This window comes from Bison bison, unplaced genomic scaffold, assembly GCF_000754665.1.
Source record: "Bison bison bison isolate TAMUID 2011002044 unplaced genomic scaffold, Bison_UMD1.0 scf7180017864466, whole genome shotgun sequence".
Taxonomy (NCBI): Eukaryota; Metazoa; Chordata; class Mammalia; order Artiodactyla; family Bovidae; genus Bison; species Bison bison.
The window spans coordinates 11,032,957-11,051,367 of NW_011495027.1; the positions used below are offsets into that span (position 1 = coordinate 11,032,957).

Genomic DNA, 18,411 nt, shown 5'->3' on the forward strand with positions numbered 1-18,411 from the left:
ATTCTTCGGTGCTCAGCTTTCTTCATAGTCCAACTCTCACATCCATACATGACCACTGGAAAAACCATAACCTTGACTAGACAGACCTTTGTGGGCAAAGTAATATCTCTGCTTTTGAATGTGCTATCTAAGTTGGTCATAACTTTCCTTCCAAGCAGTAAGCGTCTTTTAATTTCATGGCTACAGTCACCATCTGCAGTGACTTTGGAGCCCCCCAAAATAAAGACTGACACTGTTTCCACTCTTTCCCCATCTATTTCCCATGAAGTGATAGCCAACATTTATTCTTGTCTGTCTTTGATTACAGCCATATTAATGAGTATTAATTGATATCACATTGTGGTTTTAATTTTCATTTCCGTGTTGACTGTTGAACAGCTTTTCATATACCTTTTAGAATTGTTTTTATGGTAGCATGTGGCCACCTTTTCTCTGAGTTATAGATATGACCATATTTATAAATGAGGTTAGGAAGAAAAGTATACTTGTATCAGAAATTTGTTATTGATAGGTGTAAAATAAAGGTGAGATCAGAAGAAAAGGTATAGATAAATGTGTCATGGTTGGTTTTACATATGAATGGATGGTACATTTTTATCAGTTTTAAACTGTCATGGATTTAGGATGCTGAAAGATGCCTTAGTAATCATTCAATTCAATACCATCATTTTATTGGTAAAGAAATGTACCCAAGGAAATAAATAATTTATCCTGTTAGTGAGTGGCAGAATTAAAACCAGAACATAGAATTCTTGGTTTCCATCCCCCTGAAATATCTACTTTCCTAGGATGCTGATTATTTGCTTAAATTTTTAATTGTACTGATTACTTGTAAAATTTGGTAATAATAAAATACAGTAGCATTCATTTTAAATTGATGCTTTCATTTGACTTAATATGAAGAATTACCTTATATGTGGTTCTGAGAGTCAAGTGGTAATCCATGCTTGATATCCTATATAACATGGTTTGGAAATGTGAATTTAGAAAAATTTTTCTATTCCTAAAAAGTGTGATTTGGTTATAGTTTGAAGGTAGTAGTCATTAAGTGCTTACCTTGCCCTTTTAATAACTAATTTTTAAAATTCTCTATTCAGAACATACAGCATACATACAGAGATCAATGTAGTACATTTGCTAAATCTGGGAAATGTTTTGATATCTACTGCAGAATAAAATCTTTTAGGGAGATAAAACCTCATTATATATTTTGTTAATCCCGATTCACTTCTCTCCCCAGAGGTAGCCACTGTTCTGAAATTCATATGTATCCTTCTTGTCCATATTTTAAATATTGCCCCATATAGATATATCCAGGAAAAAAAATAGAGTTTAGTGCATTTTTGAAAATTCTATATATGCCTCTCTTGCTTTTCATTCCATGTTATGAAATATCTCCATAATGATTTATATAATGGAGATTTAACTATTATAGTTTTCCCATTAATATTTTATAATGTGTAATAAATTTATATATTCTATTGATGACTGTTAGATTATTTCTGCGCCTGAAATTTTTCAGACTTGAAGTTCTGCATAAAAAATGATTATGTCATAGGTATTATAAGTTTATATATCTTTGTTTTTAAACTTGCAGTTAAAAAGAGAAATATTTGGTTTTAAATCACCTCTTTCTAAGCACCAGATGAGCAGTTTGTCAAATAAGCAAGACAGTTATATTGGCTGCTGTGAGACAAATAAAATGGTGATTTCGGAATTGAGGTATGGTTTTCAGATCCTGAAGTTGTAGCAAATACAATGTTTTTAAAAAATTGGAATTAAGATCTTTGATTAAATTGAAAAATATGCAGAGAAAGCTAGAGAATGTTTTAACAAATATCTATATTTCCACATGAGTTTGAGCAAGTCTGGGAATTGGTGGTAGACAGGGAAGCCTGACATGCTGTAGTCCATGGGGTCGCAAAGAGTCGGACAGGACTGTTAGACTGAACTGAACTGAACTGAACTGGTATTTCCACGATGAAGGTTGATTCTTCTTAACATTTTTTGATACTTTTTTTCAAATCTGTTTCTTTAAATGAAAAGTAAAACATTACAGGATGGATAATTCCCTTAATCCTTAACACTAGACCCATTCTCCTCCTAATTATCTGCTATCATGAGTTGGGTATCTACTCTTCAGTTCATTTGTGCATGTTTACACTCATATGCATAAATATGCTGTTTTTATATTGTTTGTAATTTTGCTTTTTCACTTAGCATCATTTTAAAATTCTTCCATGTTGAGGTAGGTAGGTGGAATGATTGTTCAATGGATGGATTAGTATTGTTAGTCTAGTTTTAATAGAAGTGTAAGAGTCTATCTTATAACTTCATCACAATTTATCTGTTCCTTTATTTATATAGTTACCTTACAGTAAGTCTCCTACATACAGTCAAGTTCCATTCCAAGAGTGTGTTCTTAAGTCCAACAAAGTTAACCTAGGTACCCAACTAATACAATCTGTTATATAATATATATATTTTATATATATATAAACTATAATAGGTTTATAATACTTTTCACACAAATAATACATAAAAAAACAAACACAAAAAAGAAAAAAATTTAATCTTACAGTACAGTAACTTGAAAAGTACAGTAGCACAGTACAATAGTTGGCATACAGAGGTCGGTATCAAGTAAACAGGCAAGATGAGTTACTAACTGAAGGAGGGAGAGGTGGGAGATGGTAGAGTTGAAAGATCATCAGCAATAGAAGATGGAAGGCAAGCTGCAATTTCACTCACGTCTGACATTGATGGCACAGGTTCTTGTTCCTTGCTGGATTCAGTTCTACCTCTTGAAAAAAATGTTTCAGTGATATCTGGGTAGTAACTCTTTTTTTCTCATCATAAATGACACAGTAGCACTGGATTGTATTCTGAACAGCTGCTGCCATCTTCATGTACTGTTCTATTCTATATTTGGGTCCTGTGCCTTAAAAACTAACAGTGCCTCCCCAAATAAAATTCCCTTGCCATTTCCTGCATCGTGAATCTCTTTAGTTCTTCAGTTACTTCTTCTTCCCCTTGTATCTCGTACTTTCTCTGAGCCTCCAATTCCATCAGGTCTTCAGTGAAGTTGTCCTCTTGTAGATATAGCTGTAGGTTCTTGCTGAGGTCGTTAAGTTGCTGAAGACCTCTTTGGACTCCTCATCCACCTTCTCAAATCCACAAATTGTGAACAAACTGTGGGCAAAGGTTCTTCCAACCCCCATTCATAATAACAGCCATTAAGTCACACCAAGCAAAGTCATTGGTCATTAAGTTGCTGAAGACCTCTTTGGACTCCTCATCCACCTTCTCAAATCCACAAAAATTGTGAACAAACTGTGGGCAAAGGTTCTTCCAACCCCCATTCATAATAACAGCCATTAAGTCACACCAAGCAAAGTCATTGGTCATTAAGTTGCTGAAGACCTCTTTGGACTCCTCATCCACCTTCTCAAATCCACAAAAATTGTGAACAAACTGTGGGCAAAGGTTCTTCCAACCCCCATTCATAATAACAGCCATTAAGTCACACCAAGCAAAGTCATTGGTCATTAAGTTGCTGAAGACCTCTTTGGACTCCTCATCCACCTTCTCAAATCCACAAAAATTGTGAACAAACTGTGGGCAAAGGTTCTTCCAACCCCCATTCATAATAACAGCCATTAAGTCACACCAAGCAAAGTCATTGTTTTTTATGGCCTATCCAATGACTCCCAGTGTTAGTCACTCAATCGTGTTCAATTCTTTGCAGCCCCATGAACTATAGCCCGCCAGGCTCCTCTGTCCATGGAATTCTCCAAACAAGAATACTGAAGTGGGTACCCATTCCCTTCTCCAGGGGATCGTCCCAACCCAGGGATCAAACCCAGGTCTCCCATAGTGCAGGCAGATTCTCTACTATCTGAGCCTCCAGGGAAACCCTTATGACCTATAGTCACTGTTTTTTATGTTACAGTCCTTCCAAAATTGGAGCAAGGTTGTTCCTGATTTGTCATTCACCTTTACTGTTTGATGAAAAAAGTCTGACATAAATAATATTTCTTGAAAGTCTCTATAACTCCCTGGTCCTTAGGTTGGATGAGCAACGTAGTGTTTGTTGGCAGATGCACTACTTTGATGTTAGGATGATAGCTGCCCATGAATGGGGAATGGCCTGGAGCATTGTTAAGCAGCAAAAGAATATTGAATGGACATCCTTCTCCAAGCAAAACCATCCTGGAAAACAGTGTGTATAACCCAGGCTTTAGGGTTAGTCTTCCACAGAACAGGAAGAGAACCCTTGGCTATGTTTTTAAGGGCTCTTGAGTTCTATGAATAATGAACTGAGAGACTTCAGCTTCATATCGCTAAAAGTGTTACCCCTAAATAATAGTTATCCTATCCTTTGCTGCTTTTATAGTTTGCCATCAACATTTCCTCCTCACTGACGTAACTTCGGTTTGTCATTCTCTTCCAGTACAGTCTTGTCTCATCCACATTAAAAACCATCTTGGGTAAATACATGCCTTCATCAATAATTTCTCAGAAGCATTTCAGGAAATTCCTGGGTAGCTACCATATCTGCATTCACTGCCTCACCACTTACTTTTACCTTGTGAAAATTGGCTCTAGCCTTGAATTGGTGAAGCCAGCCATGACTGGCTTTTAAAGATGTGCCCAATAGTGGCTCAGATGGTAAAGCGTCTGCCTACAATGTGGGAAACCTGGGTTTGATCCCTGGGTCAGAAAGATCCTCTGGAGAAGGAAATGGCAACCCACTCCAGTACTCTTGCCTGGAAAATCTCATGGATGGAGGAGCCTGGTAGGCTACAGCCCATGGGGTAGCAAGAGTCAGACACAACTTAGTGACTTCACTTTCACTTTTTTTGCTGTGTTAAAGTCTTCATAAAGGCTTTTAGCTTTTTCTTGAATCAGCATTAAACTGAGCAGGCCTTGACACTGATGCTTATCTTGGCCTCCACACACCAAGAAGTCTTTCTATCTCTTCCATCACTTTTCCATGCTTCTTTCATATTATTGTTGACATCATCAGCACAGTGGACTTCCGTTCCATAACTGTCCATTTTCTTTGGAATTGTGCCAATGGTTGAGCGATTCATGTTACAAGAACTAGCGATGTCTCTCATCTTTTTGACTCCACTCTAAATTATTTTCACTTTTGTTTCCAACATCATCACTTGGAGCTTCTTAACACCGATATCACCACTGCTTTTACACTTGTTTCTGGACATCCTGAGCTTGAAATAAAGATAATGTACTACCATACTCTATTCAGTACTATACAGTAAAGGATACAAAAGCACAACCCCTTGTAAGAGGATGCACACACATGACAGTGCACTAGACATGTCAACTAACTTGTGATTGGACATGAGAATGCACATTTGCATCTTTGTAAGTTTGCAACTTGAGGGAGACTTACTGTATGTATAGTTTTCGTCTGTTAAAAATAATGCTGTGAGGTATATATACATGTTTCCTGTATAATATGTGAGAGTTTCCCTAGCAGATGTTTCTAAAAGTAGAATTGCTGGGTTGTAGGGTGGGTACTTGCCGGGAGAATCCCAGGGATGGCGGAGCCTGGCGGGCTGCTGTCTATGGGGTTGCACAGAGTCGGACACAACTGAAGCAACTTAGCAGCAGCAGCAGCAGCAGGGTGGGTACTATCCAGTTTCTGAAGTAACTGAACCTGTTTACAATGTATTCAGTGGTTTGTAAGATTTTCTGTATCCTGGCCAATAGTTGACTAATATCAGAGTTTTAATTAAAATTTTTTTAATTTGAAAGGGAAAAATGGGATGTGATATTTTTACAGAATCTTTCTAATGCTTTTTGGTTCATTTTCTTTTGTGCCAGGATTAAACTTGCAATAAAAGAGGCAGAAATTCAGAAGCTTCAGGCAAACCTGACTGCAAATCAGTTATCTCACAATCTTACTGCTTGTAATGACTACCAAGAAGGTCGCAAATTAAACAGTTTAGAAATAGAACCTGTAAAACTAGGTAATCAAGTAGGTATGTTCAATTCTTTTAATAAATTGTAATTAGAGTTCTTTATGATGGTTTTTTTTTAATGGCTGGATCACAGTGTCATGTGTACTTTTTGTTGTTTTTGCATGTGGGGTCTGTTGGTTTCTATTATCAAACATACCTGATAATCTGTTAGTACTACTTAGTGTTGATAAGACAGTAAAAAATTGTTTCAAAATTATAAAATGTTGCATCATTCTTTAAAAATACACTTTTTTAAAGTAAGATTTCCTTACATTTTATGATGCATCCATCTAAAATATGAAATTCAGTACATTTTGTCAAAGGTTTGTTTTTTCATATGTATATACCCTTGTTACCATCACACAGTTAAGACATACAGTAGTCCCTGCCTATCCTTCCAGGATATGTTCTAAGACCTCCAGTGAATGCCTGAAACTACAGATGGTACTGACCCCTATATACTACGAAGTTTTTTCCTGTACATACAAATGATAAAGTTTAGTTTGTCAATTAGGTACAGTAAGAGGTTAACAACAATAACTAACAATAAAATAGAATAATTATAACAGTGTACTATAATAAAAGTTATAGGAATGTGGTCTCTCTGTCTTTCCCTCTATTGTACACTTTTTTTTTCTTTTTTATTTTATTTTTAAACTTTACAATATTGTATTAGTTTTGCCAAATATCGAAATGAATCCACCACGGGTATACCTGTGTTCCCCATCCTGAACCCTCCTCCCTCCTATTATACACTTTTAAATGGCTTTTTCATCTTCACACGTTGTGGCTGTAACTTTTGCAGTTTGACCTATGATAGCAAAATTAGCACAAATTCCTTTTTCACAATTTCGTGGACAGAAGATTCTTACTATAGATCTTAGCACCCTCAGCATATAACTTTTTTCTTTCCTTATTAAATCTAGAACTTTCACCTTTTCACTGAAGCATATTACAGCTTCTTTTTGGAATATTTGGATTTCTAGCATTACTACTCTTGCACTTCAGGACCATTATTAAGTAAAATAAGTATTACTTGAACATATGCGCCATGATACTGCAACAGTTGATTTGATAACCTAGTTGACCACTAAGTGTCTAAAAGGCACAATACCAGGATAAAGGGATTATTATATACGTCTTTGGCAATTTGGAGCTGGATGACAAGGGACAGTGTAAGACGTTATCACACCTCTCAGAATACCACACAGTTTAAAACTTAGGAATTGTTTATTTCTGGAATTTTCCATGTATTATAGCCAAGCCTTACTTAACAGCAGGTAACTGAAACCTCAGAATGTGAAACTGAGGATAAAAGAGGACTGCTGTATAATATTTCCTTCAGGTTCCATATATTCCTTCCCAGTTACTTTGGGCTTAATATTCTCTTCTTTTCAAAATTTTCTTAAAGTGAAAGCTTAGATTATTGACTTTAAATTTTCCTTTTCAAAAGTATTTAAGGGTATAATCTTACTTTTAGGCACTACTTCAGCTGTATCTTCAGCTAATTAAAATTAGCTGTATAACTTACTTTTAGGTAATGTTTACATTTTATTCAGTTTACATTTTATTCATGTCTTATAATATCTTACATTTTATTATGTCTTATAATATCTTCTATGTGTGTTTATTTCCAAATATTTAGTCATTTTCCAGATATCTCTGTTATTAGTGGTGGACATTAGGTTGTTTTCATTAAACAAATGAATTCATGAAAGAACCTGGTTTAAATTTTTTAAATGTTTTTTGAAGCTCAGTTTATTGGCCAGCATATGATCTCTCTTGATGAATATTCCTGATTCACTTGAAAAAATTCTGTATTCTGTAATTATTGGGTGAAATTTTTTTTGCAGTTCTTTTGAGATATAGTTGACATATAGCACTGTGTATAGCTGCTGCTGCTACTGCTGCTAAGTCACTTCAGTCATGTCTGACTATGTTCGACCCCATAGATGGAAGCCCACCAGGCTCCCCCGTCCCTGGGATTCTCCAGGCAAGAACGCTGGAGTAGGTTGGCATTTCCTTCTCCAATGCATGAAAGTGAAAAGTGAAAGTGAAGTCATTCAGTCGTGTCCAACTCTTAGTGACCCCATGGACTGCAGCCTACCAGGCTCCTCCATCCATGGGATTTTTTTTCCAGGCAAGACTACCGGAATGGGGTGCCACTGCCTTCTCCTACTGTGTATAGCATAATGACTTAATTTACATATATTATGAAATGATCACAGTAAATTGGTTAACATACATCATCTTGTAAATATACCAAAAAATAAAAAGGAGAATGTCTTAAGATCTACTCTGTTAACAACTTTCTAATATACAACAGTATAACCTATTGTCATTGTATTGTACATTAGGACCAGCTTTTATTTTTGACATACTTGGTTCTTAACCAGTAATTAACATGAAGAAACCACTGTATAGAAGAAAACTTGAAGTATTTGTAATACCATTAAGTATCCTATATACAAACCTTCAAGCTGCAAACTTTGAAAGATGCGAGCATGCATTCACATGTCCAACCACATAAATTAGTTCACATGTCTGGCATACATTGTCACATGTGTGCATCCTCTACAAGTGGCTGTGCTTTTGTGTCCTTTACATTGTAGAGTACAGTATCTTTCTTTCAAGCCCAAGATGTCCAGTTCAGTGCAGTTCAGTTCAGTCGCTCAGTCATGTCCGACTCTTTGCTACCCCATGAATTGCAGCACGCCAGGGCTCCCTGTCCATCACCAACTCCCGGAGTTCACTCAGACTCACGTCCATTGAGTCAGTGATGCCATCCAACCATCTCAAACTCTGTCGTCCCCTTCTCCTCCTGCCCACAATCCCTCCCAGCATCAGTCTTTTCCAATGAGCCAACTCTTCACATGAGGTGGCCAAAGTACTGGAGTTTCAGCTTCAGCATCATTCCTTCCAAAGAACACCCAGACTGATCTTTAGAATGGATTGGTTGGATCTCCTTGCAGTCCAAGGGACTCTCAAGAGTCTTCTCCAACACCACAGTTCAAAAGCATCAATTCTTCGGTGCTCAGCTTTCTTCACAGTCCAACTCTCACATCCATACATGACCACTGGAAAAATCATAGCCTTGACTAGACGGACCTTTGTTGGCAAAGTAATGTCTCTGCTTTCTAATATGCTATCTAGGTTGGTCATAACTTTCCTTCCAAACAGTAAGCATCTTTTAATTTCATGGCTGTGATCACCATCTGCAGTGATTTTGGAGCCCCAAAAAATAAAGTCTGACACTGTTTCCCCATCTATTTTCCATGAAATGATGGGACCAGATGCCATGATCTTAGTTTTCTGAGTGTCCAGAAGCAAGCATAAAAGCAGTGGTGATGTAGCTGGTACTGCTAACAGGTACCAGCTGTTATACTGTACCACTGTACTTTCCAAAGTACTGTACTGTGTTTTAAAATGTTTATTTACTTTTTTTTTTTTAAGTATTTGTGTGAAAAATAGCTGATCACAGCTGCCTTTGTTGGACTTATGGATGTGCTCTCAGAATGGAACTCATTTATATATAGGGGACTTACTGTAATAGCAGATCAGTTGAATTCCTTATATGTGAATATATAGATTATTAAGTAGTCTTTTTAAGACTCTCTTCATTTTATTTATTTATTTGTTGCTTTTAAAAATTTGAACATTGGCCCTTTCTTCTTTCTTCTTCCTTTTTTTTTTCTGTCTTTATTGTAAATACAGTAAATGTAATTGACCTACAACATTATGTTAGTTCAAGCTGTAAAACATAATGATTGGACATTACAAAATCACCATGGTAAGTCTAGTTACCATTTGATGCCATACAATGTTACTAGGATATTATTGACTGTATTGTCCATACTGTACCTTTTATCTCCATGATTCATTTGTTTTGTAACCGAGTTTGTGCCTCTTAGTCTCTCTTACCTATTTCACTTATCTTCTTCCCCTTCCCCCTTCCCAACTGCAACCACCAGGTGGTTCTCTGTATGTATGAGTCTGTTTCTGTTTTGTTATGTTTGTTCATTTGTTTTGTTTTTTAGATTCCATATGTAAATTTTATATGAATGAAATAATACAATATTTGTTTTTCCTCTGTCTAGCTTATTTTACTTATCATAATACCCTCTATATCAATCCATGCTGTTGCAAATAATCAGGATTTCACTCTGTTTTATGACTAATATTCTATTTTATAAATACATTCTGTATATACACCTTCTTGATCCATTTACCAATTGATGGACACTTAGGTTGCTACTATATCTGGGCTGTTGTAAAATAGGCTGCAATGAATATAGGAGTACAGATATATTTTCTAACTAGTATTTTATTTTCTTCAGAAGCATACCCAAAAGTGTAATTACTGGGTCGTATGGTGGTTTTAAAGATTAAAAAAGGTACCCCCATACTGTTTTCAACAGTGTCTGCCAATTTATACTCTCTCTAGTAGTGCACGAAAAGTGCATTTCTCTCCACATTCTTGTTGTTCCACATTCAGTTGTTATTTGTTGTGTTTTTGATAATACCCATTCTGATAGGTTTGAGGTAGTTCATTGTGGTTTTGATTGTGTTTCCCTGATGATAAGTATTGTTGAGCATCTTTTCATGTACCTGTTGGCATCTGTATGTGTTCTTTGGAAAAATGTCTATTCATGTCCTCTGCCTGTATTTAAAATCAGGTTGTTTTAGTGATACTGAGCTGTGTGAGTTCTTTGTATATTTTGGATTATTAACCCCTTATCAAATTATATCATTTGCAAATATCTCCTCCTATTCAGTAGGATGTCTCATTTTGTTGATAATTTCATTCATTGTGCAAAAGCATTTTAGTTTGATGTAGTCCTACTTGTTTATTATTGCTCTTGTTTTCCTTGCCTGAGGAGACTAGACCCCAAAAATATTGCTAAGACTAATGTCAGAAAGCTTACTGCCTGTGTTTTCTTGTAGAAATACTATGATTTCAGATCTTATCTTTGTCTTTACTCCATTGTGAGTTTATTGTTGTATGTGGTTTAAGAAAGTAGCCCATTTAGATTCTTTTGCATATCTCTGTCCATTTATTAGAGGGGCTGTCTTTTTCCCATTGTATATTCTCTCTTCTTTGCCATAGATTAATTGAACATAAAGTGTGAATTTATTTCTGGGCTGTCTACTTTGTTCCATTGAACTGTGTGTCTAGTTTTGTGCCAGTGCCATACCATTTTGATTACTATAGATCTGTAGAATAGTTTAAAATCATAGAGCATGATACTCTGAGCTTTGTTCTTCTTTCTTTAGACTGTTTTGGCTGTTTGGGATTTTTTGTGTTTCCATACAGATTTTCTTTCAGATAATATCCAGAAGTGGAATTGCTAGATCTTATGGTAGTTCTGTTTTTAATTTTTTAAGGAACTGCCATACTGTTCTTCATAGTTACTGTGCCAATTTACATTCCCACCAGCAGTATACAGGGTTCATTTTTCTCAACATCCTCACCAATAGTTGTTATATCTCATCTTTTTTATACAGCCTTTCTAACAGCTGTCAAGTGATAGCTCACTGTGAGTTTTTTTTGTAATTTTTTAATTTAATTTAATCTTTTTCCCATTCTTATTCAAATTATCTTTCTATTTAGGATATTACAGAATATTGAGTAGAATTCCTTGTGCTATATAGTAGGTCCTTGTTGGCTATCTTTTTTTTTTTTAATTGAAACATAATAGTTAATTTACAATGTATCAATCTCTGCTGTAGGCAAAGTGACTCAGTTATACACAAATATACATTCTTTTTTATATTCTTTTTCATTATGGTTTATCACAAGATAAACTATACTGAATATAGTTTCCTGTACTATTCAAATTAGAATCTTTTTGTTATGTTATTGTAGTTTTGATTTAGATTTTCCTGATGCTTAGTGTTGTTTGTACCTATTGGCCATTGGTGTCTTCTCTGGAAAAATGTCTGTTCAGATTCTCTGCCTTTATTTTTGGTGTTGAGTTGTGATTTTTTAAATATGTTCAGACTATTAACCTCTTATCAGATAAATGATTTTAAAATATTTTCTCCCATTCCATAAGTTGACTTTTCATTTTGTTGATGATTTCCTTTGCTATATAGGAACTTTTTAGTTTGATATAGTCCTGCTTATTTGGTTTTGCTTTTGATGTAAAATGCAAAAAAAAAGAAAAATCACCAAAAGACAGTCACTGCTGAGACTGATGTCTAATAGCTGACAGTCTATGTTGTTGTTTTTTTTCTAGGAATTTTATACTTCATGTCTTATGTTCACGGTTCATGTCTTTAATCCATTTTTAGGTTAATTTTTGTGTATGGTGTAAGATAGTTGTTGAGTTTCATTCTTGTTGCTGTCCAGTTTTCCTGACACTGTTTATTGAAGAGACTGTCCTTTCCCTGTGAAGTATTCTTCACTCCTTTGTTGTAAATGAATTGACCATTATTTATGATCTTTCTGTTTTTGTCCCATTGATCTATGTGTCTGTTTTTATGCCAGTGTTATACTTTTTTGATTCCTATAGCTTTGTCACATAGTTTGAAACCAGCTAGTATAATGCCTTCAGTTTTGTTCTTTCTCTTTTGTAGTTCTATATAAATTTTAGGCTTGTTTATTCAATTTCTGTGAAAAATACCTTTGGAATTTTTATAGGGGTTGAATTGAATCAGTAGATCACTTCTGGTAATATAAATATTTTCACAATGTTAATTCTTCTAATCCATGAGGATGAAATGTCTTCATTTATTTGTCTTCAGTTTCTTTCATCAGTGTCTTATAGTTTTCAGTATACAGATCTTTTACCTATTTGGTTATATTTATTCCTAACTATTTAATTCTTTTTGACTCAATTGTAAATGGGATTATTCTCTAATTTCTCTTTCTGGTTGTTGTTCACTTGCTTAGTCATGTCCAACTCTGTGACCCAGTGGACTGCAGCACACCAGACTGTCCTTCGCTATCTCCTGGGGTTTACTGAAATTCGTGTCATATTGAGTCAATGATGCCATCCAATCATCTTATCCTCCATCTTCCCCTTCTCCTCCTGCCCTCAGTTTTTCCCAGCATCAGAGTCTTTTCCAATAAGTCAGCTCTTCACATCAGGTGGCCAAAGTATTGAAGCTTGAGCATCAGTCCTTCCAGTTAATATTCAGGGTTGATTTTCTCCAGGATTGACTGGTTTGATCTCCTTGCAGTCCAAGAGACTCTCAAGAGTCTTCTCCAGCACCGCAAAGCATCAATTCGGTGGTGCTCAGCCTTCAAATAGAAGGGGAAAAGGTGGAAGTAGTGACAGATTTCCTCTTTTTGGGCTCCAAAATCACTGTGGGTGGTGACTGCAGCCGTGAAATCAGAAGATGATTGCCTCTTTGCTGGAAAGCAATGACAAACCTAGACAGAGCAGAGACTTTACTCTGCTGACAAAGGTCTGTAGTCAAGGCTATGGTCTTCCCAGTGGTCACATATGGTCATGAGAGCTGGACCATAAAGAAGGTAGAACGCCAAAGAATTGATGCCTTTGAACTGTGCTGGAGAAGACTCCTGATGAAAGTCCCTTGGACAGCAAGAGATCAAACCAGTCAATTTTAAGGGAAATCAACCCTGAATATTCACTGGAAGGACTGATGCTGAAGCTGAAACTCCAATACTTTGGCCACCTGATGTGAAGAACCAACTGATTGGAAAAGACCCTGATGCTGGGAAAGATTGAAGGCAGCAGGAGGAAAGGGCGTCAGAGGATGAGATGGCTGGAAGGCATCACTGATGCAATGAACATGAACTTGGGCAAACTCTGGGAGATGATGAGGGATAGGGAGGCCTGGCGTATTGCAGTCCATGGGGTTGTGAAGAGTCGGTCATGACTGGGTGACTGAACAATAACAACAACAGCCTTTATGGTCCATCTCACATCTGTACATGACTACTGTGAAAACCATAGCTTTGACTATATGGACCTTTGTTGGCAAAGTGATGTCTCTGCCTTTTAATACGCTGTCTAGGTTTGCCATAGCTTTTCTTCCAAGGAGCAAGCGTCTTTTGATTTCATGTCTGCAGTCATTATCTGCAGTGATTTTGGAGACCAAGAAAATAAAGTCTATCACTGTTTCCATTGTTTCCCCATCTATTTGCCATGAAGTGATGGGACTGGTTGAAGTAGTTCGAGTGTGTTGAAGAGAAGAGAAATTACTTTGCCAACAAAGGTTCGTCTAGTCAAAGCTATGGTTTTTCCAGTAGTCATGTTTGGATGTGAGAGTTGGACTATAATGAAAGCTGAGCATTGAAGAATTGATGCTTTTGAACTGTGGTGTTGGAGAAGACTCTTGAGAGTCCCTTGGACTTCAAGATCAAACCAGTCAATTCTAAAGGAAATCAGTCCTGAATATTCATTGGAAAGACTGATGCTGAAGCTGAAACTCCAATACTTTGGCCACCTGATGTGAAGAACTGACTCATTAGAAAAGACCCTGATGCTGGGAAAGATTGAAGGCAGGAGGAGAAGGGGATAACAGAGGATGAGATGGTTGGATGGCATCACCAACTTGATGGATGTGAGTTTGAGCAAGCTTCAGGAGTTGGTGATGGACAGGGAAGCCTGGCTTGCTGCAGTCCATGGGGTTGCAAAGAGTCGGACATGACTGAGTGAACTGAATGGACCGGATGCCATGATCTTCATTTTTTGAATGTTGAGTTTTAAGCCAGCTTTTTCACTCTCCTTTATCACCTTCAATAGGCTCCTTAGTTCCTCTTCACTTTCTGCCATTAGAGAGTGGTATCATCGCATATCTGAGGTTATTGATATTTCTCCTGGCAACCTTGATTCCAGCCTGAGCTTCATCCAGCCCGGCTTTTGCATCATGTACTCTGCATATAAGTTAAATAAGCAGAGTGACAACATAGAGCCTTGATGTATAGTTTGTTATAGTTCATAGTTTATTCAGAATTAAGATTTTTCCGCTTGAAGTAAAATATAGAAACTTTGTAAGACTATAGATCTCTTTACCATTCCTATTTTATGTTGTAATTATCCAATGTATTATAGCAACATATGTTGAAAACCTCACTAGGCAATACTATTTTTTCTTTCCTCTGTTCATAATTCGATAGTTATCACTCTGGCTTTTTGTTGATTAGTGTTTGCCTGGGAAGACTTCTTCCATCCTTAAAAGGATGTATCTTTGTATATGAGTGTGTTTCTGATAGAATACATATGATTGATTCTTACTTTTGTAACTAGTCATTCTTTCACCCTTTTTGGAATGTGTTGGTTACTTATATTTGATGTTATCATTGATCTTTTTGGGTTTAAATCTACCATCTTGTTATTTGTTTGCTTTTTATTCTGTTGGGTTTTGTTCATTTTTCTTGCCTTCTTTTGAATGAATTTTAGTACTTCATTTTTTTAATGCATTCTATTAAGTAATTAATTATACCTCTTTTTTTTTTTTAGTGGTTGCCCTAGGGGTTAACATATGTATCTTTAACCTGTCATATGCCACCTTCAAATACAATGGACTGCTAGCAGAAATGATGGTAGAGAAGATTAGATATCTTAAGTGATTAGAAGGAATATAGTCGAGAATGATGGAATCAGCAGAGGGAATTCTAATTAGAGGTTGTGATAATATATGTTATATATTCTCTAATATCAAAGAAGAACAGAGTCAATAATAGATTGTTTAGAAAGTGAATTATTAGGGATATGGAGAATTGATGGGAAATGGTATTTACGCAACCCTTGAAGGCATAGTTTCTCTACTTGTTTACACATCTGTGTATTCTCATGCAGTCATCTACATTGTGCATCTACTTTAAAGCACCCCTGAAAGCTTGTTTACCTTTCAGTCGGCAATAGTGTATACCTTTATAATGGAGAAAAGGTGTATGCCAACAACTACCTCTGATAACCCTCAGTAGTTTTAAAGAGCATTACTGAATTCTTATCATTTGGCTAGGGAATATGAAGACTTCAGTGTTGGGGTTTTCAGTTTGCATCTGTATACAGTATATCAAAATGATCAAGTTAGCCAAATAAATTTATGATAAATTTTGGTTTAAGGAGATAAGACAATGTTTTTATGTTTTGTTTTGTTTTCAAATAATGATTTATATTCAAACAGTGGGGTTTTTAAAGATGGAGAAGGGCTCTTTGTGGTACAAAAAGATAGTCCTTATGTTATGAAGTGATAATCTAGAAAAGTAAATTGAGTCAGAACTTATTCCTACTTTATATATTTAATAATAGAAAGTACCTTGCTTACCATGTTTCTTAATTATATTTTCTTTAATTTATGTTTCATCCACTTTAGTATTCTTTAGATCAGAAAGTAAATATGATTAAATCTTTCAACACTGAAATGAGATTTTATTCTTTAAGTTTTACAGAGAACAGTTTTCCTTTTATGTTTATTAACAGAAAGTTTAAAAGATCAAAATCAGCATACTATGAACAAGCAATATGAAAGAGAAAGGCAAAGACTTGCTTCTGGAATAGAAGAATTACGTGATAAGTTGATGCAAATAGAAGCTGAGAATTCTGATCTGAAGGTTAACATGGCTCACAGAACTAGTCAGTTTCAACTCATTCAAGAGGAGCTGCTAGAGAAAGCTTCAAACTCTAGCAAACTTGAAAGTGAAGTAAGCTTAAATTAGCTATATGTACTAAATTTTGAGAGAAGAAAAAAATGTTGTATGGTTTTGTAAAAATTGTTTGTTAAAGATGAGATTTATACACTTAAAAAAATGGTATCCTATAAGTTATAACTTCTTTTAAAATTATATTTGGAAAATTTGGGTTTTAATATATGTTAAAAGTAGGAAAACAGTGGCTAAATTTGGTGAGGCTTAAACTGTACTCCTTTCTATTATTTCTTTCAAGTATAAGTTAATATGGCTAATACATATTTACAAGTAAAAAATTTGGATTATGTAATTGGAAAAAAACAGGTAGTAATAGAGGATTTCGTATTTGAGCAAATAGTAGAACTACCTGGAAAGCTTGTTAAACATGCAGGTTTTGGGTCCTATTCCAGTGATTCTGATTCAGTAGGTATGGAGTAATGCTAAGGAATCTGCATTTTTAAACAGCTGCATGTAAATTTGATGCAGCTATCTTTGGATTATATCCTGAAAAGGGGATACTGTATGTTTTATGAATATCTGATCTTCATTTCCACTGAGGACAGAACAAGAATGCCTTAATAGGTAATTGTGTACTAGGACCACACGTGTATATGCTATAGTCACCCTTCAAATCACAGGTTGCCGGTCTTTGAGGGCACTTTTTAAATGTCTGATTTCCCTTCTTAAAGTCTATAGCCAAGACTAGGGATAAGACCTGTGGGATAGGAACTTATGTTAATTACAGAAAAGAGAGTCAGTTGATAATTACAGCCATCATCTTACTTGGAAAAGTGTCAGGTACTAAGCTTAATAACTTTTTAAATTAAAATATTAGCACAGTCTTGTTTAAAATACAGAAAGGGACAAAAAAGAAAATAAAACATTGGTAATTCTACCAGTAGAAATACTGCTGTTAACATTTTATTGTACTAATTTCAGTCTTTAACAGCTACTTTTACAAAATGGGTTGGGTGTGGTCCTGTTTGAACATAGGCATCTGAATTAATGGAATAGGATGTGTCATATTCTGCTCTTCCCCTCACTGTTTTTCTTCTGAATTGTCATTCATATTTTTAAAATAATTTTAAATTTATTTCAATGTGTTTTCAGATGACAAAGAAATGTTCTCAACTTTTAACTTTAGAGAAACAGCTAGAAGAAAAAATAGTTGCTTATTCCTCCATTGCTGCAAAAAATGCAGAACTGGAACAGGAACTTATGGTACAAATTACCTTTTTTTGCTACAAATTTACTGTGTCTTTAAGGAACTTAATTTGTAACAACATGTTTGTTTTAGTATAATTATTCTAAAATATACCATGTAGGAAAGTATAAATTTTATCAGATTCTTTCAGTTTTTAGTTCTGTATTTTTAAGTTAATATGGAAAGTTCTTATCTAAAGTTGCTTTTTTTTTTTTTTTCAGTAGCAACATTTTTATTGAAGTACAGTTGATTTACAATGCTGTGTTTGTTTCAGGTGTACAGCAAAGTGATTCAGCTTTATATATATATATAGTTATATAGTTATATATAGTTATATATATATAGTTATACATACATATTATTTTTCAGATTATTTTCCATTATAGATTATTACAAGGCTTTGAATATAATTGCTTGTGCTATACAGTAAGCCCTTGCTGTTAATTTATTTTATATAGAGTGGTATGTCTCTTAATTTTTTTATTTTTTATTTTTTATTTTATTATTATTTTTTTTTAATTTTATTTTATTTATTTATTTTTTTTATAATTAATTTTATTTTATTTTTAAACTTTACATAATTGTATTAGTTTTGCCAAATATCAAAATGA

The 18,411-nt window shown here is 35.1% G+C and overlaps 1 protein-coding gene across 4 annotated transcripts in view; it reads left to right on the top strand.

The window, feature by feature from the left end:
- CCDC18 (coiled-coil domain containing 18) overlaps positions 1–18,411 on the top strand; it is a 114,458-nt gene that overhangs the window by 36,825 nt on the left and 59,222 nt on the right. For all 4 annotated transcript variants that reach the window (XM_010860464.1, XM_010860465.1, XM_010860463.1 and 1 more), the window contains exons 10-13: positions 1,598–1,722; positions 5,854–6,011; positions 16,391–16,611; positions 17,707–17,817. In XM_010860464.1, coding sequence (XP_010858766.1) covers positions 1,598–1,722; positions 5,854–6,011; positions 16,391–16,611; positions 17,707–17,817 — 615 coding nt within the window. The remainder of the gene's footprint in view (positions 1–1,597; positions 1,723–5,853; positions 6,012–16,390; positions 16,612–17,706; positions 17,818–18,411) is intronic.